This window comes from Pararge aegeria, chromosome 6 (assembly GCF_905163445.1).
Source record: "Pararge aegeria chromosome 6, ilParAegt1.1, whole genome shotgun sequence".
Taxonomy (NCBI): Eukaryota; Metazoa; Arthropoda; class Insecta; order Lepidoptera; family Nymphalidae; genus Pararge; species Pararge aegeria.
Genome location: NC_053185.1, coordinates 18,127,054 through 18,151,193, shown reverse-complemented (window position 1 = coordinate 18,151,193; position 24,140 = coordinate 18,127,054). Strand labels below are relative to the sequence as shown.

At 35.4% G+C, this 24,140-nt stretch overlaps 1 protein-coding gene and 2 non-coding genes across 4 annotated transcripts; all 3 read left to right on the top strand.

The window, feature by feature from the left end:
• The first annotated feature begins 2,145 nt into the window (after window positions 1-2,145).
• On the top strand, window positions 2,146-11,061 carry LOC120624785. Of its 2 annotated transcripts, XM_039891518.1 has the most exons (7): window positions 2,146-2,376; window positions 5,171-5,236; window positions 6,231-6,400; window positions 7,120-7,305; window positions 8,195-8,368; window positions 9,127-9,384; window positions 10,428-11,061. In XM_039891518.1, the coding sequence occupies exons 1-7, from the start codon at window positions 2,313-2,315 to the stop codon at window positions 10,542-10,544; spliced, it is 1,035 nt and encodes a 344-aa protein (XP_039747452.1). In that variant the 5' UTR covers window positions 2,146-2,312; the 3' UTR covers window positions 10,545-11,061. The 2 variants fall into 2 exon arrangements, with proteins under 2 accessions (XP_039747452.1, XP_039747453.1); XM_039891519.1 differs by lacking the exon at window positions 5,171-5,236.
• Window positions 11,062-11,603: 542 nt separating this feature from the next.
• On the top strand, window positions 11,604-11,680 carry Trnaa-ugc. The gene has a single exon. It is a non-coding gene; the product is annotated as a tRNA-Ala (tRNA).
• An 11,249-nt stretch (window positions 11,681-22,929) lies between these two features.
• Window positions 22,930-23,000, top strand: Trnag-gcc. Its single transcript has one exon. It is a non-coding gene; the product is annotated as a tRNA-Gly (tRNA).
• The last annotated feature ends 1,140 nt before the right edge of the window (window positions 23,001-24,140 follow it).

Genomic DNA, 24,140 nt, shown 5'->3' with positions numbered 1-24,140 from the left:
TGATGAACATGAGTGTTTTTCAGTGTCTGGGTGTTTATCTGTGTAGGTAGTATAAGTATTTACGTGTATTATATTCAAAAAAAATATTCATCAGGTATCTTAGTACCCGTAACACAAGCTACGCTTACTTTTGGGCTAGATGGCGATGTGTGTATTGTGGGTAGTATATTTATTTATATTTATAAGGTAACTCATAAAGTTACAAAAGGTTTATTATTATTATTTATTTAACGCTTTCTTTGTATACCATGAAGAAAAAAAACAATAGAAATACAAAGACAGAAGTAGAATACAAAAGGCCTTATCGCTTAGTAGCGATCTCAACCAGGCAACCGTCGGATTAGGACCAGATGAGCGAGAGCGGACAGGTGGTGTAAAATTATTATAAACCTACATTCTAATAGCTAAATACAAATACATAAACAAAATTTCACAAATATAAAAAATATAATAAATAAATATAAAATAATAAACTAATATATACTCAATCATACATAAATACTTAAGAACATATAGATAGTAAAAATAAACATAAACAAGGTACTAAAAAAGGATAATAGGGTCTTAAAGATTTATTTTTTTGCGGACTTTACTAAAAGTTGGAAAGACTACACAGGATATACAAGGTTGTATTGAAGGGGGGTACTGGGACACCACCCATAAAAATTATGACTTACCCTCGATTTTGAGCAATGATTATAATTTTAGGTACTTAATATTCTGTTTTTTTATTAGTATCATAAAAAGACTAGCAAGTCTAAAAGTAATTTTTCTAAAAAATATTTGATCTCACAAAGAGTTCTCGACGAAATTTTAAAAAGTCAAAACAAATACGACATTATGAAAAATAAGCTTAATTCGCTATTTATAAATTCAGGAGAACCTGTATGGTGTAATTTATAATTTCTTCAAGAAATCCTCCTCTTCCGAGGATGCTCCGGTGTAGGAGCGATCAGTTTGGTGCGCAGTATAAGGTTTGAACAAATTATAAATTTAACCATACAGATTCTCCTGCTCTTAGCGGAGTATAACAAATTAAGCTTTATTTTCATAATAAATCATGGAATTCCGCAAAATAACGCCTGCTTCTATAACACCCCTTCGATTAAATATCCGCTTTCGTTCTCAGAAAATGATCACGTGAATCTTAAATAGACGTCCCTTACTACTGAGGTAAGTTTTATATCAGCAATATAAGATAAGGTTCATAAATTGTTTCGGTAAGTTATAGATTTTCAAATATTTGCAGACAGAAATAATTCAATAATTCACAAAGTGGGTTGACATCAGACAGTTGAATCGTAAAAAATAAGCCAAAACTAAAACTAAAAGTATGTATATCTTTAATTTTGAAGAAGATATGTTGTGACGATTTCAAATTCATTCATTCATTCAAATTACGTAAAAGCAGAGAAAGAATAATAAGAAGAAGTCTACTACTTCCTTTTAAGTTTCTTTGCTCTCTCGTTTTAATAGGAAAATTTCTAACATTCTTTTACAAAGTATCATCATCATATTAACCGATAGACGTCCACAGCTGGATATAGGTCTTTTGTAGGGATCTCCAAATTCCACGGTTCTGTGCCGCTTGGATCCAGCGGCTACCTGCAACGCGCTTAATGTCGTCTGTCCACCTCGTTGGGGGTCGACCGACGCTGCGCTTACCAGTTCGGGGCAGCCATTCCAGCACCTCGGGACCCCAACGTCGATCCTTTCTCCGAAATATGTGCCCGGCCCATTGCCACTTCAGCTCCGCGACTCGTTGAGCTATGTCGGTAACTCTGGTTCTTCTACGAATCTCCACATTTCTGATTTGATCGCGTAGAGATACTCCGAGCATAGCTCTCTCCATCGACCGACCGACGACCGACGACCATGTTACAAAGTATACTTATTATGTATATATGCTCTGCCAGAGCGTAGTTATTTACGTCACATCTCCGAAATTTGTTTATCCAAAAATAAACAGGTGATAATAGCATAATAAAGAAAAACTTGCGAATATTAAGTATTTTGATTATATTACTATGAAACCGTCATTGTATCATACGAGTTATCTTATTATTTAGCGTACATATTGACGCAAAACACATATAAGAAGTGCTAAGTGCCGCGTATGTCATTACCTAACCTAGTACGATGATATATCACATATTAATGGGAGTGCATTTCGTAATTCAACAAGATAACATCTAGGTTTCTAAAACATGTTCTCTTTTCAAAATAAATTACGGTTTTTCTTTTCGTGTAAAATTCCCATATTCCTATTCAGTGAGGTTCAGTGATTTAAAAAAATAAAAAAATATTCAGGAATGCCGCATAAACATTTCGTGCATCGCATAGAAGACAACAGATTAGTGATTTATCCTTTACGCAGTAAGTTCATAATAGTGTCAGGCATTTTATGCAATAAATTAATATTATTCGGGTAAGAAAATAATATTCTAAAATCATAATAATGCTCAAAGAATTGGCTTACAAACTGACATTAAACTTTCTTGCTAATTTCGATCGTTTTCAATTATCTTCTAATAAGTTTTTTTTAAATATTACGTAACAGACAATCGTTTTTAAGTTCAATTTATCTCCTTTGGTATCTTTGTCATAAATTGGTGTATTCTTAAGTATTAGTTTTGTCGGTTTTATTTTTTTACCTACTGTATCTATACATTTTCTTTTTAATTTACCTTGTCGAACATTTTTGTTACTATGATTCATTGTTTTTTTCTTCAATAACGCACGCAGTAATAACCAACCGGTGGTTAGGTTACGTGGTTTTTGAAAAGAGTTGAATCTTATCGGGCTCGAAAGTGATGTAGAAAAAATATATTTTGGAAAATTAACAACTAGGCTATTCAATGTAAAAAAGATTTTTCAAATCCAGTTAGTGCCAGAGATAAGCGCCATTAAACTAACTCTAAACAATGGAGCCTTGAGGGAAAAACTAGATTTATCACAAGACATTACCTATCCACAACGTCAAACATGTATATCATACAGTCGAGAATATAACATGTAATGTATATTGTATATGTGTTACATATGTGTACCTACATAGGCTGCTATACTAGGAGACGCTATTCCGGTGCAATAGGTCACGAGCATGTCAAGGTCATCAGTAACGCGAACGCATGTTATTCCTTTAACAAAAATCAAGTGTCAAGCAGTTTTCACTTCACAAAAACAAGCTCTGTAACTGTATATTATTACATTTAATAGTTATAAATATGCTGCCGCTGACTTTTTTGTTGAAACAAGCTCTGCAACTTTTCTAAAGAACTCAATCGTAAATCTCTCATCGTTAAGGCAGTGTTCCTAAGAAACGTTTTTCCTCAGACCTACTTTGCAAATCCGACTACCACGAAAAGTTCTTTTCAGTTTCAGGTTTATTAATCTATAGCCTATGACTACCGCAAATGATGTGGCTCTATATTGGTGAAAAAAAATTCAAAATCGGTTCCGTAGTACCAGATATTACCCCCAACAGTATTACAAACTCACTAATTTTACCTTTTTACCTAAATAAAACAATAAATTGGTAATAATATCATAATCATTATCATTTCAAGCAATTGACGTCCACATAGGTCTTTTGTAGGGAGTTCCACAGTCCACGGTACTAGGCCGCTTGCCCCCAGCGGCTGATGTCATCTGTCCAGCTGTCCAATAATAAAATAAAATTAAAAAAAATACAAACATAGTAAAAAAAAATTATAAAGTAGACTACGACAATACACACATCGCCATCCAGCCCCAAATTAAGCGTAGCTTGTGTTACTAAGATGACTGATGAATATTTTTATACATACTTTGAATATACATACATAAACACCCAGACACTGAAAAACATTCATGCTCATCACACAAACATTTTCCAGTAGTGGGAATCGAAACCACGGCCTTGGGCTCAGAAAGCAGGAATGCTGCACACTGCGCCAATCGACCGTCTAATAAAAAAAAGAATGAAGTAAAAAATAGTGTCTATAAAGTTTACAATACAAATCCGTTTTAACATTTTTTTCTTTCATTATATTTAAGAATTAATTTATTATTGGTTTTCATATTTCATTTGCAAGGACTCCTATAAAGAAAAAATTATACCATGCAATTCAAAAGTTCAGTTAAACTATTATAGGCTGAAGTTTTAAAAGTTAATCTTGAATACCATCATATTCTTTTTTGCACTCGTCATTGGATAGGTTATAATTATTCATTCCTACCCAATGACAAGTGCTTTGATAATCGCAAGAATGTACCTACTTAGGTATAACAAGAGATGTAGGTGACCTAAACGTGAATTGTATTGTATTTCTATAATCACTGTTCAAATAGAGATTTAACTGATAAGCGACTAACTATATCAATAAAATAAGTAATAATATGCGATTGTCAAGATGCTTTAGCATGTGGTCTAATCAGATAATAAACGACTTATTTAGTCGATAGAATGCTAGAATGTTTCTAGTAACATATATACGCATATATGTTACTAGAACCATTACATGTAGATTTAGCTATAGTCAAAAGTTAAAAACATCTTTAACACTCCACTGCTGGAGTAAAGGCCTCTCCCAATAGAAGGGTTTGCCCATATCACCACGTTGGGCAGACGGATTCGTCGATCGCAGTAGATGGTATTAGAAGCATAGAGGATTTACTAATTTGCTAATTTCAATTGTTTTCAATTATCTTGTAATATATTTTTTTTTATATTACAATAATTTTTAAGTTTAATTTATGTCCTTTGAATCACATGTAAAGATCATCGTACAGCTGCATAAAACTTTGTCATAAATTGGTGTATTTTTTAATATTAGTTTTGTCTGTTTTATTCGCTATACTCGCTGCTACCCGTTTTCGGTCATATTCCCTTGGTCGTCTCGTACGACATCCGCGGGAAGAGATGGAGTGGTGACAATTGTATTCTTATCTGACGTCACGACACGTTATAATTTTTTCTTTCTCAAGATACTTAGTAAATCAATATTACTTACCTATTGCGTATTGAAAGTGAGTTTGGCTTAAAGGTACTTCGATATCACCATAAATTCCGCTCGATTGTAACGCAAACCACATGAATAACTTCATAGCCCATTATATTCAACCGAGCATTGGGCCATGGCCATGACCATTGTACAGACTCTGTAGTATATTCCCCATATAAATACAGGGCCCGATGACGCGTTCGCAGTCCCAGCGTACTGGCCAGCCATGGGAAACGCGGCGTTGGCTCCAGGTATGAAACTAACATATATGTATACGTTTATATATATACAACGTGTGACCGACTTACGAAATTGAAGGGTGTATAAGTATATTTCATTAGGAATTACCTTGTAATTTTAAATCAAAAGGAGCATTATGAAAATAAAGCTCAATTTTCTATAACCCGGCTAAGTTTGTTGTGGGCTTCTTCTTAGACCGGGACGCGTTTGGAACCCTCGTAGCTTTAGTTTTAAGTTTACGAATGTGGTTATCGCCATCATCTCACTACCGTGTAATTCTTATGTACGCATCAAAACTGCCACCTGTGGGCCTACTTGAATAAAGATATTTTTGACTTTGACTTTGACTATACTCCGCGAACTCCGCGAAATAATTGTTAACACTTAACAATTCTTAATTGTAAAGTTATAAAAACAACATCTCCTGAGGATGCTCCGGGTTCGGAGAGAAACGTGCGTAGAGGGTACATTGCCGAGGATCTGTTTGGTGTTGAGTATACGGATTGAAGTAATTATAAATTACACCACACAGATTCTCCTGCTGTTCGCGGAGTATAGCAAATTATGCTTCATTTTCATAATAATATTATGGATTTCCGCAAAGTAACGCCTGCTTCTATCCAATAATCAAAAGGAGCATATTTTTTATTATATTTAAAAACAATCTTAGTGTTTACTTATGACAAACCTAGTGAAGATGAAAGACCGACACGCGCAAAGCGACACGCGTAAAATCTAGTGACAGCGGTCACTTTATTTTACCTTTGCATGTGATGTTAGGGCTGTATCTGATTAATTTCATTAAAAACTATGGCAGTGATTTACTCGAAAACTTTTTAGCGTTTCGGTTTCTCAGACAAGTCTCAGAGTCTTTTCATTTATATGTTATATATTCATCACATATTATATTTTCATCTTTTTATATATATACCTATATGGAGGGCGTAAACTGTATTCTGGAACCAAAGTCCTAAGTTATTAAAGCCATGACTTCTGTTTGTACAGAAAAGGGGCAAGCCCCGGACCCCCAAACCTCACCGCGCTCCGAGGGCCTGGGCAAGCTGCACGCGACGTCTCACACTCATACTCAAACCCAAACAACGGAGAAGAAAGAAAAGCGATCATGCAGCGTTATCCTTAAAATAATCTACTTGGTGCTGGCTTTTATTAATATCGTAAGTAATATGATGTTTTGTGTCATTAGAATTATGCTTATCCGAAGATATCAGAAGTATGATACTTCTGATATCGGAATAACATCTTTTTCGGGCTTTGGGGCTTAAAGATACTTGTACATAGATTATAACGACGACATCCCAGGCGCAGTGGTGAGCGCTGTGAATTTAAGTAGAGAGTCCCGGGTTCAATTCCCGTCAGGGGCTATTTGGGAATTCATAATTTATGAATTTTCCCTGGTTCGGTCTTGCCATGACTAGTTACCACCCTACCGACGGAGACGTGCCGGAAAGCGATTAAGTGCTCCGGTGCGATGTCGTGTAGAAAACGATTAGGGACTACCGTACTCCCTAACAGGTTAGCCCGCTATCATCTTAGACTGCATCATCACTTACCACCAGGTGTGATAGCAGTCAAGGGCTAACATGTAGTGAAATAAAAAAATAAAAAAACCTTCATTTTCCACCCATTAACGTCCCACTATCGGACACTCATGTCCTCTTAGCACGGCTAGCATAGCCAGGAGACAAAATTTATGTTCTCTGACAATGGATAAAATTGCCAAAGTACGGTAACAAGGAATAGGGGAAAAGTTTACTCCCGTTTATTATTATATGTAGATATATAATTAATATATTTGTTCGGAGAGTTATTAAAACTGTGGGAGAAGATAAAATTTTGTCCTTTCCCCGGGAAGAAAATTACTTATGTTTTGCAGGTGAAGTCAATAGCACTGATCGCCGTATCAGTGACCACGGCGATCGCGATAAAGATCTTCACGGATGAGCAGTCGGGGCGGAGGGTGGCGATGATCATCATTGCCATAACAGCGGCCATCACTCTGTCAATATCCATTTACGCCATTGTCGCTGTGCTGACGAAGAAGACCCAGCGACTTATGATAGTAAGTATAAAGATTGAAGATATTATAAATTTCACCATACAGATTCTCCTGCTTATCACGGAACACCTAATATAACATGAAATTCCGCAAAGTAACGTCTGCTTTCAATTTAATTTTGACTATTACCTAAGTTTTATAACAAAGCTAGGTATATTTATAATACCTTAAAAACTTTTATTTGGTTTAAATTTTATAATAGTTTACTTTTACTGCTTCTTTGGATCCAAAACAAAGGTTCTTATCTCAACATTTCCAAGTAAAATCAGGGTAAATAACACTTAAAACTTCACCTTGGATATAATATATTCAAGTTCAGTGAAACCGCGGAGTGGGGTAGGTGGTGGCATATCACGCGAGCAAGCGTGTTACCACCACCACCACAATATACCTACCACCACATGAATCTACTTGTACAATCAAAAGTTAACACAAGTCAAACAACTTAAGATATTCGTGGGCTTATGATAACCAATTCCGACACTTATGCTTGTTTTTACAGAACCTAGGCATCGCCTAAATCTTATGCCTAATCATTAAGGGGATGTCTATATAAAAGAAACGTTACACCAACTCTTAGGTTAAAACTATTGGTGAACGGATCTCTTAAGATTAGGCGCTACTTACTCAGGCATGGTCTTGATCGTTAGATACGTCTTTTTATAATTCGCTTACTTGTATACTATTTGCAGTGAGTATATATTTTTCTTTAGACCTTTAGAGATGAGAAGAGAGAGAGAACAATTCAAAAAACATTAATTTATCTTAACTTTCAGTTTATGTATAATAGGTCTATAGCAGAGCCTATGCTCTGCTCTGCTTGCGCGCCGTTACTCTCAATGAGTACACAAAGGGATTGACTCAATATACTCATAACATATAATGCTTTCAGGCTTCAATAGTGCTTCTCGTATTAGCGATAATACAAGCTGTACTCATGGGAATCGCGACAGAATTGACTGACGAAGACGAGGTCAAGCTAAGCCGTGCTCTATCAGACTCCTTCCGATTAGCCCGAGAGGATTCCCCGAGACACGTCAAGCTTTGGAATAATATACAGCATGATGTTAGTACCTATATTATTATAACAAACAAGAACCAAAATTTAGTTCATACGTACTACAACAAATACTAATCTAATTTTATGCTTACACTTTATGAGATAATACGCAGAGTGTAATTCCTTTTTAAACTTCTCAACTCAGTTTTTTCAATAAATAATTCCCCGTACGTTAGACGTTGCGCAAACCTTTGGGTCATTAATTGACGGTTGTTTAAATTTAGCTCGGATAACTCTTTAGCTAAGAAGCGCCTGTTCTTGGGACACCTGACGAGTGAATAAATTTTAGCGACATGACAGATGAGTAGGTCCCTAGATCTCTTAGCCTAATGGCAGTCATTATTGATTTCTTTAGATTTTCTCAAAACTTTTCGGTGCCAGCTGCTAATATTAGTTTGAATGTTGCTTGACCACTATCTGGCATTTTTCCTAAATTGCGGCCACACATTATACCTGTAAGTATTATTCTTAGCAATGTCCAACATAAAACTTCACCGTACAGCATCTTGAGGAGATGTTAACTTTTGACTTTAACTTAGGAAACGTGCTATAAGAAATCTGTATTAATTCTACGTGATAAAGGACGAAAAAAGAGGTATGTATAATTGCGACTCCCAGCATCGAAGGATAGCCAACGTTTTGTTTTTATCAAATAACTCGCTAAACTATTAAGCTCACGGAATGCCATCATAGACAATAGAAAGAATAAGAAATACTTTTTGGACCCTCGATAGTTTAATTCAATAGATTTATAATTTTTTCAGTTATCTTGTTGCGGAGTGTACAGTGCAGATGATTACCGCAACCCGAACGTGCCGGATTTCTTCGCCCCCGACGTCCCCATATCCTGCTGCGCTGGCTACCACCCCGACAGATCCTCGCTCGTGCAGGAGAGAGAGAGAGAATCCTGCAAGGCGAAGAAAGAGTACTTCGATGTCGGATGCAGAGATCCAATCATAGAACTTTATCGAGATACGGCGAGGACTGTGCTTGGTGTGACTGTTGGATTGATTATATTTATGGTGAGACTAGTTGTACTTTTGATCGGCATTCCAGTGCTGTTCTCCGCCCATGAACTACATTTACAACTATACAGAAACGAAAACAAATCTATCCCAAAGGAGCCATATATTTTTCTGGGATGTGCATGTGTATGTGCTATTGCAGACTTCAATCTATCTCTGTCTGTCCGTGCCAAATTTCAACAACATCCGTTCAGACAGAAAATGTATGATTTCCCTTAAAAAAATGTATGTCGGCCAAGATACAGACAGACAGACCGAAACAAGTAAATAACAGTTTTGGCTTCAGTTTCAATTATAGAGTCTCTAATAAAATTATCACAAAACAGTCACGGATGAACTAACCTAAAAAAATCTCATTTGCACCCAAGACCAACAGCTGGGTACGCCCATGCGTTCAGCCGTTCTGATGTGGTTCAGTAACAGACATCGGTCCAAACTTTGTCGCATTTATAATATTAGTAGGTATTTGATTTTTTTAAATCTATGGTAAGAGGATAGCCTTCGCCTATGAAAAGCTATATTTCGTAGGACATTCAAAGACACGTCCAACATAGTGCCGCCCATATGTTTATCAACCTTAGCCTCATTTTATTTTTACTCCACTACGGCCCTTGATTGCAAGCTCACCTGTAACCTTAGTACAAGATTTGCTAGCTTGCAATCGAGGAATCGTTTTCGAGTATGGAAATATTTTAACCTCAGACTAATATGGACTTTATTTTGATTACATTAAAGATTAAATATGCTTTTCTTTAGCTTGGGCTTTTGACAAGTACGTTTGACAAAATTAGAAGTACGGGATTTGCGACTGTAAAACTAGTGACATAAGAACCATTTTACAACGAAAACGACTTCGATTGCGAGCGCGAATATCTTTTACGCTACTTTGTTACAGTCTCAGGTTACAGTGGAAGAAAATAGTTTAGAGAAATACACTCTCTAGGAATAGAGAGCATGGTGGGTCTGAAAGTAGAGCTGATCCCAACAATTGGACATTCAATAGCACCATAATGATGATGATTTAATATGTTATATTTCAGGTGAGTCTCTCTTTAGTGGGTATGATCATTTCAAGGAAATGTAAACCGATAGACGAAGATCCTACTCCTCCGCCAGCATCGAAGTCTAAAGCACCTCCCAAGCCGCCCAAAGTATAACAAAAACGACACCTTTGAAGTGCCTCCGCTTGGAATCCTGCTGAAATAAGTAGGCGTTAAGCAATTTTATTTTCGAAAATAAGTATTTGGTACAAAACTTGTGTTTGTTTTCTAAACGAAAATGGCAAGTTATTTAAAAAAAAAATAAGTTACTAGATTTTGATTAAATAAAATCTAGCTATCCTAAAATAAAAATACAATAAATTTAATCGGTATGTAAGACTGAATTAAAGGTTTTTATAACTAAATGTTAAGACTGAAATAAATAATTTGGCTAATATAGGCATTTCAAAGGTTTATCTCATCTGTATTATCTTATCTGTGTAAGGACTAAAGCTTTGCAGAACTGGATATTTCTAATTGAATAGACTTACATACAGATACGGATCTCAGATGACAGAACAAAGATGATAGATGACAAAATAATGACGATGCGATGTTTGTGTTGTTATTTAATAAAGTGAAGCATATAGTAGGAACCGTAATTTCTACATTAAGTAAACAACTATGAGACGAAGTATATTGTTTTATTTCTATCTATTATCTTTATTTTTCTAAATTAAATACTCTGGATAACTCATGAGTAACACAAGGAAAGCATATTTTTTTATTAAAACACTAACAGAAATATCTACAAAAAAAAATATTACATTTTGTTGGTTTTAAGCGCCATCTATTATTTAATTCGTAAACTTTAATTAATACAGTTTAGCGCCATCTATTTTAACATTTAGTAAACATCAATTAAATACAATTGAGCGCCATCTATTTTGTTACGCAAGTACACAGTGTAAAGCCGGTCACGGTATGTTAGACGGCCGCGTTGTAATTTCATAAGGTTATATAAGATGGCACTAAATCATGAAATGGATAGATTTATAATACAATTATAATAATTATTTGAAACTTATTTAAGGTTGCCATTTTGAATCACTACTCACTTTAAGCCCCTTTACTCTAAATAAATTCGAATGAAAAAGAAAAGCTTGTGTACTTTATTAACATAAGTAATTATAAGCATAAGCATAAACCTGGTACTTTTTTAACGGAACAGTATAAGCATCGATGGTTCAGTGGTAGAATGCCGCGTGGCTCGCCTGCCGCGGGTGGCCCGGGTTCGATTCCCGGTCGATGCAGTGTTATTTTTGGTTTCACCTGAAATATTTTTGCATATTTCGTTGCAACAAAATAAAAAGTGCAGGTATAATTTATTTTACATTCTAATTCTTTTGTATAAGTTAATGGTAAGCTCCTTTTCGCTGAAGTTTAAACCAACACAAAGTTTTAAAGTATAGCTAGTTCGTCTGCATTATCATTGCTATGAACATTCCATCTTATAAGAGGGAGGGTTTTAGATTAGGTATCACCACGCTACTCCGATGCCGGTTGGCGGAATTTAACATATATTATAATGATCACAGTGATAACAACCGGGCCCGGCCGGTTTGACTTGCATGTAAAACATACCACACATTTCTAAATAATGCTTTACTTTGGTACGTCATCGGGTTCCAATTTTTATAGTATAATACTTGAGATAAAAATCGCCTTGTTCGCGTTACTTACAAAGCGTCGGTCGCCTGCGCTTGTCTCGACCACCTACAATAGTCGTAAGAATTTCAATTATGTACATCGTAATTGAAAGGGTCGGCCTCTTTGCAGCGATTACAGCCCGTGGGGTTTTGTTTATATTCTCATTGACAATCTTTAGTAGGTACGTAGGATATCAAAGGAATAATATATACTTCCTAACTTGAAGTTTCTAAGGACGAAGGAGATATTGTAGTAACACGATTTATAGTCATTACCTGTGTATGAAGACAAACAGATAAATAGATCTGAGGGTTTACCATTATACTGTCAATTATCGATGAATCGCTCGAGATAGTATCGATAGTGTCGATTTATCGATATTATCGGCCTGAAGATAGTGTTCAGTCCCTGCTATTTTAATGATTCCTAGAGATTTAAAATGATGGCAGGGATTTAAAATGTAAAGTATAGAATTATTTATTAATTAGCGATGGCGCGCGACTCCTGCCGGTGTAGTTTTTTATTTTTGATGTGAAACATCTATTGGCAGAGGGAAAACCTGTTTTTTGGCGTGGCGACACAGGCTATATGATTGAGTTTTTGTATTTTGTATGTAACAATAAAAATGAATATTAATTTTGTAATAAAACAGTCATTATTAACCGACTTACAAAAAGGAGTGGTTATCCATTTGGTTGTATTTTTTTTTTTTTAATTTGTATAATAAATTTGTGATGCTTTTTTGTCCTTTTTTTATGCATTATGCAATATCTGCAATAACTTACATAAAACAATTTCGATATTGTTTATCTGCCAGGCGTACCGTGACGGCTCACACGTTTTTTTTCGTTGGCTTTACTATCGGATTCAAATTCAAAAATTCTTCATTCATGTCGGCCTATCACAGGCATTTATGACGCGGTTTCTAGGTACAAAAATTACGTTTCCATTATTGTGAAGTGATGGTGATAACTACATTCGTTAACTTAAAATTCAAGCAAGGAAGGTTCCAAACCTTGGTCTATGAAAAGCCCACTGCAAACTTAGCCGGTTTTTTTTGTTATCACAATCTCACATCACAGTCAAATAAATATCTATTTAGATATGAAGTGAAGATCTATTGATACCCAAGCTTTTTTATCGTTCATGTAATCCTTTATAACATCGTTTTTTTTTTTAAATATTAATAGCGGGCAAACGAGCGAGTGGGCAACCTGCAGCGCCAGAGGAGCCACCGATGCGTTGCCGGCTTTTAATGAATTTGTCCGCCCCTTAAATAACCCTAGATTGTATTTTTGAGGAAACACATCAGATGGGAGATTGTTTCACAATTTGCAAGTGCTTGTTAGAAATGATATGGTATTTCGAATAGTAGAAGAATACCAGGCATCCAGATGATGAGGGTGGAATTTTTTTCTATTTCTATTATTACGGGGAACCAGTTAAAACATTTTTGTCGGGTGAGAGGTTTATTCTTTTTGAAGCTATACTTCTTTTCGCGCGTTAGGGAATATGATGAGAGTAAATTTTTACGATGCACGCGCACACCGTCACTAAAAACCGACTCCCTGAAGTTATATATTTCAATAATATAACTTGTAAGGAGCGAAAAGACATAGTTAGTCTTTCTGTTGAACGCACTGTAGAACTATCTTGTGTGGAGCTGGAGCGATTTATAATAGTGTGTGTATATCGTCCCCCCTCAGGTGATTTTAGCCTTTTTGAGGATGTAATGGAAGATGTGCTTAAGCGATTGTCTGTATCCACAAAAAAAGCAATAGTATGCGGGGATTTTAATGTTGATATTTTACTTAGTAATGCAACTACGACTAGGTTGCTAAACTTATTTAAATGTTTTAATTTAAATTATGCTTTTAGTGAACCTACTAGAATCACAGCAACCTCAGCATCGTGTTTAGATAATATTTTTCACAACTGTGATATCTTAGGTAAATCGATAATAACCAACTTAAGATCAGATCATTGTGGCCAACAAATTACTGTTTTGAATAATATAAACAAAGATAAACATATCGTCAAGTGTAGGCCGATAACTAAGAGCAAATTGACGCGATTCAAAGGTGAAATATCATCCAAAATTCCTGCCCTTGTCTTTAAGAACGGTCATCCTGACAGCATTTATGGTACGCTCTTTAATATTATAGAAAATGAATTTAACAAAATATTCAATTTCAAACATATAGATTTCAATAAAAAAATAAAGTTTAGCGATTGGGCAACTATTGGCATATACAAAAGTAGAGATAATTTGTATGAGCTCTATGGTGAAAAACAATATAACCATACTCCAGCTTTCCTACAACACGTAAAAATGTACTCTAAAACGTTTAAGAACGTTTGCTTTCATGCTAAGTCGCTATACTTTAAGGATCAAATCATAAAATCGGATAACAAAGTACAAACAACCTGGAAAATTGTTAATAATGAAACTGGGAAAGCTAAATCTCGCAACGTAAACTTTGAATTAATTATTAATGATAATAAAGTTACCGCTGACAGTGAGGTTGCAAGTACCTTTGAAAACTTTTTTCAGAGTGTTCCTATTTTGTTGACTGATTCACTTAATTCTTCACCTACTGCAGCTCAGAGTTTATTGAGGAACAACGTTAATGAGTGCAACGTTTTATTTAATTTTAAACATATATCTGCATATGATATAATAAAGAATTTTAAGTTGTTGAAACAGAAAAAAACCGGTGATTTATGGGGTATGTCTGTAATGGTAATATCTAACATTATAGACGTTATTGCCCCTTACTTAGCCATACTTTTTAATGAATGTGTTGATAGAGGTACTTTTCCAAATTTAATGAAACATAGTAAACTTATACCTCTATTTAAATCTGGCAATAAAAACGACATTAACAATTACAGACCCATTTCAATCTTACCAGCTCTTAGTAAGGTCTTTGAAAAAATTATATTAAATCAACTTTTGAATCACTTCAATGTAAATAACTTACTACATCCGGAGCAGTACGGTTTTACTAAAGGTCGTAGCACCACGGATGCAGGCGCTAAACTTTTAAAACATGTGTACGATGCCTGGGAACGTTCGCAGAATGCCATTGGTGTTTTTTGTGATCTATCCAAAGCATTCGATTGTGTCGATCATAAAACCTTGCTTCTTAAACTAGCCCATTATGGTATCAAAAACGTTGCACTAAATTTGGTTGCCTCTTATCTCAGTGACAGAACCCAAAGGGTTTGCATAAAAGACATTAAGTCGCAGGGGTCGGCTACGTCAATGGGTGTCCCACAGGGTTCAATCTTGGGTCCCTTTCTATTTTTGGTGTATATAAATGATCTACCACACCATGTCAGTGAAACCTGTGACATTGTACTGTTTGCTGATGATACATCTCTAATTTTTAAAACTGATAGAGGTAGAGACAACTCTGACGATGTAAGCCGTGCTATGTCGCATGTGTCGCACTGGTTTACTGTCAATAATTTACTTTTAAATGCAAAAAAAACTAAGTGTGTGGAATTTATTTTACCAAATGTAAAGAAAGTTAATAAAAATATAATAATAAATGGAGAATCACTAAAAATGGAAGATTCCACAGTTTTTCTGGGCATGACCTTGGATTGTAAGCTTCAGTGGGGTACCCATATAGATACACTAGCAGGTAAACTAAGCTCGGCTGCCTACGCCGTCAGGAAAATTAGACAGATTACTGACGTAGAAACAGCAAGACTTGTTTACTTCGCGTACTTTCATAGTGTGATGTCTTACGGGATCTTATTATGGGGCAAAGCTGCTGATATTGAAACTATATTCATATTGCAGAAAAGAGCTGTACGGTCAATATATAAACTTAAATCACGTGAATCCCTCCGTGAAAAATTTAAAGAAATTGGTATACTTACGGTAGCCTCACAATACATTTATAACAATATAGTATTTGTAAGACAACATATTAGTCTTTATAAACAAAAAGTGGATATAAACAGTCGACTTACAAGAAATGGTCATAAATTAGTGACATCTGCATATCGTCTGCGAAAGGTGCAGAAGTCATTTGTGGGATTGAGTATACGCTTTTATAATATGATTCCTAAGGTAATTTTGGACCTACCAATCCATAAGTTTAAAGAATGTGTTAAAACACATTTATTACAGCGAGGTTATTATACAATTGATGAGTTTCTTAATGACAAGGTTGCTTGGAAGCATCCGGCTCCGCTTTCATCTCTCACAAGATAGAAAAATGAATGTTAAAATATAAAATGTAAATTTTTGATGTTGGAAAAGAGCAACTGCTGAGTTTCTTGCCGGCTTCTTCTCGGTAGAATCTGCCTTCCGAACCGGTGGTAGAGTCACTACACACGGACAGACTTGACGTTTCAAAAGTGCTTGTATTAGGCCTACTTGAAATAAATGAATTTTGAATTTTGAATTTTTTTGAATTTTATAAGGTTTGACACTGTAAACTTTGAATCGTCAAAGTCTGCGGGCGCATTCCGGTGATTCAATTGATTCAATTGTACATAAATCTCAAATTATAATGTTGGTTGTCCGGTAATGAGTCTATTAGTGTTCCAAATGTATTTATGTTTATATTGTCCATTTCTTTAATTATATAGAAATATATATTTTTTGTGATATTTAAATATTAACTTTATTGAAGTTATATTTCTTTTGGCGCGTTAGAGAAAAATGGTGAGAGTAAATTTTTACGATGCGCGTGTTAGGAAATAGGGAATTACAGCACTTTATCTATGATAAACCCGATGATTATATTAAATATATCAACAAATCATAGTTTGTATACTCATTGATAATGTATTGAAAATAGAATAATGGACTTTATTAGACTGTCAAATAAAAGTATAGGATCTATGGCGGGAGACGCGAGTTTGACAAGTTAGATTGGCGGGAAAGAAAAAAAGTTAGGACGGATTTAAAGTAATGAATTGAAAGAAGGAGATTAAGTAAAGTATTGTGGATAGAACGTTACAAATTGGGTTGAGATGATTTATAATGGAAACGATACACTTAACGAAATATTGTTGTGGCGAAACAAGTCGTATGTACTGGAGATGGAGTCGTTAAAAGTTGTTGGTACTATGGTTGTACCTGATGTTGCATCAGATAAGTATATCTCATCCCTTGGTTTATTTAGGTATCATATATGGAGCCCTAGATCAACTTTATACCGACAGTTTATGTAGCAGAGGTTGCTCTATACAAGCGGCTTGTTCCAAAAGTCCTGATGTTATAAGTGATAATAGTAGTTATGTTTGACCTGTCTTAAAATATGTCTTGTATCAAAGGGCCTAGCGTTATTACATATGACGTTGTAATGATGATGTTGTAATTGTGTTTATAAGTTGTTTTAATTGATTGAATAAAAGAGCAACGGTAGAGTTTCTTGCCAGTGGTCTTCTCTGCCGAAGACAGCATTCCGAACTGGTAGTAGAGTCATTTGAAGGTAATAAGTAATATGAATTATAGAGAAGCTTAATATACAGTATTAGAGTCAGTCCAGTTGTTTTATTTCACTCCTTGGGAAGTCAGGTTTATAGAGTACAGACCCACAACACTGCTCTAAATCAGGTTGGTGGGCTTTAATGATGTCTTTTATAAAATGAATACTTTAATATAAGAAACTAGGTATTTAGCTTCAATAATACTGTTAATTAATGAAAGATCTAAGTGCCATCCTGAACATTGTGGGTATTGAAGTGAATAAGTGAATACCTGGGCCTTTCATTGTCTATATTTTTTTAGCACGCGCGTATACCGTTACAATACCGTCATTATAATTTTTCTAAAAAAGGTTTGACAGTTGACTTTCAATAATTCAAACAATACCTTTTTTTCTATTGTTAGTGTCGTTTTTCCTACAAACGTAGACTAAGGCGAAATATTTTTAACTTGTTACGCCAAAGAAGTATATCTTCTAACGCGTGTACACGCACGTTTTTTTTTTGCTGCATTAATAGAATTCTTGACTGTGCACATAAAGATATTTGTTCACCTCTCTTTATGCAAGAGAGTTGTAAAACTTTGCATCGCTGATTGTAACGCATACTTATCTCTCATATCGATGTAATACCCGGGTACCCAGCTATGGTTGCATTATATTATGGTCGTGAAAGCGTAACGTGTTCACATACCGTTCACGTGGCTCTGACGAACATTTAGCTCAGAGTTTTGTGGATACGGTGGTGAGAAGAGTTCTATTCCCACTGGTGAGACAATGCCCAGCGGTGAGATAGCCTGCACAGCTATTATTGGCAGTAGACATAAATGATATCTCGTTATTACATCCCGTGACAAGATAGAGTTATCGTTTCCGTGTGTTTAAAATATATTACAACATTACACATCGCCATCTAGCCCCAAAGTAAGCGTAGCTTGTGTTATGGGTACTAAGATGACAGATTTATATTTTTATGAATAATATAATTAAATACTTATAATCCCAATCCCTATCCCTATCCCTACTAATATTATAAATGTCAATGATAGTTTGTTTATTACGCTTTCACGCAAAATCTACTGAACCGAGCCTCATGAAACTTTGTACACATATTCTTGGAAATGTTAGAAGTAATATAGGATACTTTTTATCCCGACATCAAGCTCGGTTCCTTTGGGAGAGGGGATGAAAGTGTTTGACGATTTTACACCATAAGTCCGACGAATTATAACCGATTTAAATAATTATTTTTGTAAATGTGCCCAAACTGTGGTTGGAGATAGAGGACAGAACTCCTCAGCGAACAGAAGCAAACCCCTCATTTAAGGCTTAGCGATACTGAATTCTATATATTTTTTTTAAACTACAACTTAATTTAATGCCACATCAAAAAACAAAATCAAACGCAGACGGAGTCGCGGGCAACAGCTAGTATACATATAAAGACCCAGACACTGAAAAACATTAATGATCATCGCTCGTACATTTTCCAGTTGCGGGAATCGAACGCACGGCCTTGGACTCAGAAAGCAGGGTCTTTGCCCACTGCCACTCGGTCGTAAAGAAAATACTAGCGGAGTTGTTGGTGACAATTCTTTAATTTGGCTAACTGAAAGGCTTACAAACTTATGACTAGTTGTCTATATAGTTAGCTATATCTACTTACTCTGGTATATTAAATAATAATAAATAAATATACTACTACAATACACACAGCGCCATCTAGCCCCAAAGTAAGCGTAGCTTGTGTTATGGGTACTAAGTTGACTGAGGAATATTTTTATGAATATAATACACATAAATACTTATTATATACACATCACACAAACATTTTTCCAGTTGTGGGAATCGAACCCACCGCCTTGGACGCAGAAAGCAGGGTCGCTGCCCACTGCGCCAACCGGCTGTCATAATTGACGACCTCCTAGACGCCTGAGCATTGTGGTCGCATGTTTTACTTAGCTTAAAGTAAGTTTCCATATTGGCAAGAACTTGTAAGCCTATGTAATAAATAATTATTAACTTAGGATTTAATAGAAAGTGCACAAATCGCCAATAAATCGGTTTGTACAAGGAAACGAAATAGTTGCGAAAAGCCACAAATGCCGGCCGTGCCAAAGGTTTGGTTACAAATGTTACAACATTTACCTAATACTTAGTTACGGTGTAACAACCGACAGCTCGCAACATTATTTATTGTATGTATGAGGTATGAATGCCTTTCTCTAAGAAAAATCTTGTTCGTACGAAGACGGTAGCCCTGAGTGCCAACAGTGGCGTGCATAGAGGGTATGCACAGGGTATGCAGATGATATAAAATAAAAAAAAATCTCCTAAACGAGTTATAAAAGAACTTAACGATAGGCTTTGTAAGAGTTATAAAAAGTACCTAGCCTTAAGTATTCATAACTCGTACCGGAGATTTTCTCTATGAGTGCCAAGTACCAGGTGTGGTAGAGTCACTACAAACATACATACTTGACTTTGAAAATTTTAAACTAAGATTTTCGTGGTTTATCAACATTTCTTAAATATATTTACAGTATACCACGATAATATTTTGGATTTGTCGATATTTCGACCCAGTTGCATGGATCGTGGTCACGACGGTACTGCGTAGGTACGAGATGTCAAGTTGGATGTCACGGGCAGAATCTGACTACCCGCTTTCGTGTTCCGATGCACTATGGAGGGTAGAGGTAAGGAGAGTCATCTTATATGGGAGAAAAGTTGAAAAAGTGTCCAGTTGTATGCGCTAAATAACAGTTCAAAAATCCTCCACAATGGCGCTGGTGGATGCACAGGGTATGGTATGAATGTAGCAATCGTAGATGAATTGAAGTATGCCGAGTTAAAAAATTTAATGTCATTATCCACTAAAGTAGTTAATTATTGAGAATTTCAACAACTTACGTTGTACAAAATATTGTGGTAAATATAACCTTACTTCCTTGTTTATTTTTCAAGCCTACTCTAACAATATTTATATTTGGCGCTTCTTTTAAGAGTTACCTTGATGCAAATGTGGCGCCATCCTAATTTAATACATTTTGACGACACTTTTTCATATACACAGATGATCCTCCTTACCTCTACCCTCCATACGATGCACGCAACTGGGTCGAAATATTGACAAACCAAAAATATTATCGTGGTATGTACCCATTGAACTATATTTAAGAAATACATACTTGAGTTTTCAAAAGTGCTTATAAAGCAGGCCTACATGAAATAAATGAATTAAAAATTTTGTTTTTTTTTTAATTTTATGTTTTAACCTACCTTTTAGGCTGAGAGATACCCTCTGTAAATCGTACAAATATAAAAGGCTGCCAAAGGCAAAAAGTTATGTATCTTCAACACATTAATGTCCGTATTTTATTTATAACCCTATTGTGTTATGACTTGAATGTCGTGTTAGATCTGAAAAAGGTTTTAGAAACTTCCGGCGTTGTGTAAATCATTCGCTCGCGTAAAAGTTAATTATGAATTACATGGTATCGTAGCAGCGCCATCTAGTTTTAATACTGGGGAACCGTTCTTTCACTAGATGGCGCTTTTGCGATATTAAAATTGGCACTCACACTATTATATCGTAAGTTTATTATATGTATTTAATATATATTTATACATAGATATATATGCAAATATATATGTTTATTTATATGCACTACCTACTTCTCTTCTTGAGCTGTGTTTAATATATGTTTTTAAGTACAAAAAATCGCTTTGCGTTGCACCTCTGTACTTCTACGGCGCCACTGGTAGCCGCGGTAACCAGGTTGGGAAGATCTGGTCCAGTGGATTCGTATAGTCAATCGATTAAGAAAAAACCCGCTTGATGCCCATAAGTATGCGTAGCTTGTGTTATAGGTACCGAGATGACTGATGAATATTTTTTGAATAATATGCATAAATACTTATAATATGCATATAAACACCAAGGCACTGAAAATCATACGTGTTCATCACACAAATATATTCCAGTTGTGGGAATCGAACCTACGGCCAGAAAGCAAGGTCGCTGCCCAATAGGCCGTCAAGAAATAAGCAAAGCGGTAAAACTTCCCCGGACGAGCTCTGTCACAATAAGCTCAACTACTACTGCAAGCTTTAACTACTAGTTAGTGGTAGTTACCATTTATTTCTGTTTTTTTAACTGTTTAATATTTTTGGTTTGTATTGGTGTATTTTTAAATCCCTACTAATATTATAAATGACAATGTAAGTTTGTTTGTTACTCTTTCACGCAAAAACTACATAACCGATCCTCATGAAACTTTGCACACATACTCTTGGAAGTGTTAGGAGTAATATAGAATACTTTTTATCCAGACATTAAGCTCGGTTCCTGTGGGAGAGGGGAATGAGTGTTTGACGATTTTACACCATAACGCTGACAAATTATAACCGTTTTAAAAAAATATTTTTGTGTTATAAAGGTTATAATAGGTATTTAAATTTGTCCAAACTGTGGTTGGAGATAGAGGACAAAACTCCTTAGCGATACTGAATACTTAAAATCAAAAAATAAACTACGAAGAAGTCGCGGGCAATAGCTAGTAATTTATATTTTTTTCAGTTGGTGTTTTTATTCATAAAATAACTAAATAAACTCGAAAGAGTAGATTACTAATAGCAATATCTGTCAATCGAAAGCCCCTCGCTTTGTCGTTCACTTGTCCCTATCTAACAACGTTATCAAGGACAACCCTTTACATTGCCAAGCTGAGCCAAGGTCAAGGTTAATGGGCGACCCTTAACAGTGAGGGTGGGAAACGAATTTCCATATTAAAGTTCTTACAAGAATTATATTTTACAGACTACTCGTTTTACTACTTTTTTTTAATTAAAGAAATAATATCACGCACTTTTCGAATACTGCGTGTTGCCAATGATCCGTAAGCCGGATCTGAAAATCCGATATCTGGAAATATATGTTCTGTGAAATAAAAATCACTTAAATCCCGATTGCACCTTTTTAAGCTTACGGAACCTGAGACCTTCCACATACTTATAAAACCACAGCACATACATTATTATGCACGAACAGCAGGAGAGTCTGTATGGTGTAATTTAAAATTTCTTCAATCCTTATACTCACACACAGATCTTCGGCAATGTACCCTCTACGCACGTTTCGCTCCGAAACCGGAGCATCTTCAGGAGATGTTTACTTTAAAATGAATAATTGTTAAGTTGACATATGGATTTCCGGAAAGTAACGCCTGCTTCTATCCAATACAGCACGCTACGCCAGAAATATCGTAATAGAATGCATGACGTGTTCAACTTATTATATCTTGAATATTATGTTTTTCTACTTTCTCTATTTTAGAAGTACCTTATCATTGTTATTTTGGGTATACGTATCTATATTTTTGCTTAAGTAACCATAAGCATCGGTGGTTCAGTGGTAGAATGCTCGCCTGCCACGCGGGCGGCCCGGGTTCGATTCCCGGCCGATGCATTATATTTTTATAGTAAATTTATTTTTTTATTTTTATTTCTCTTTTATTTTGCAGTAAGAGCAAATTATTTTTTTACGAGAAAAGTCTAATCAATCTTTTGACCTCGGTAAAGAAAAAAATACTCTTGAAATCATAATTTTATGAATTGTTCATTATGCTTATATTCTTACTAGCGTACCCAGCCCGCTTCGCCGGGCTATATTTTGCTTTATTTTATTTAAACTATAAACTTACATCATTAAATTTTTAATTTAAGTCTCATAATATATTAAATCTCTTCTCGAGCGGGTGAAGATCATTATCTACACCCATGTACACCCAACAATAGAATATCATCATAGTAAATAAAAGCTGTATTTGACAGTTTGACAGTTCAAAAATAGGAGTGCTCCGATCGTCACCAAACTTTACAAGATTACTCGCCAGGTCAATCCGGAGATTCCCTGAAAGTTTCATTGAAATCGGTCCAGCCGTTTCGGAGCCTATACGGAACATATCCACACACTTTCTCTTTTATATATATAGATAGAAGAAAGATAGATAGATAACAAGAAAAGTTTTTCTACGAATATACACGTAAATTCGATAATGGTACGGAACCCTTCGTGCGACTCCGACTCCAACTTGGCTGATTTTTTCATCATCGATCATGGCATCCTTGTGTAGATAAAACTTCGCCTAGTTAAAGTATATTTGCTGTACAGAGAGTTAAAGTTACGTTGTGGGAGAGGAGTTAACTTTTTTAAGTAATAATTGACGTACCAAGCAGATGGTCACCATCACCATCTCACAGTAAATTTATATTCAGCTATATTTATAGAGCAATTCACACCCCTTTTATCGTTTAAGTAATCCTTAATATTATAATAGGATTTTTCTGTAAGCTTACGTTTTATACATAAAAAGTCGCGTGCAATCTAGGCAAATATTTAAAAAGTATGAAACAATAAAATATTTCCAAATATTTCCTATCTACACGCCATGTTGTATGGTTTACACAGATGCCGTATCGAGTTGATAGATCAGCACGGCTATGCGAGAACAAACGCCCACGGAAAATAATGCGATCCACTGGGAACAATAGCTGGTATCTTTTGTTGGCACAGATGCATTTTAGAATTTAGATTGTTTCAATACAG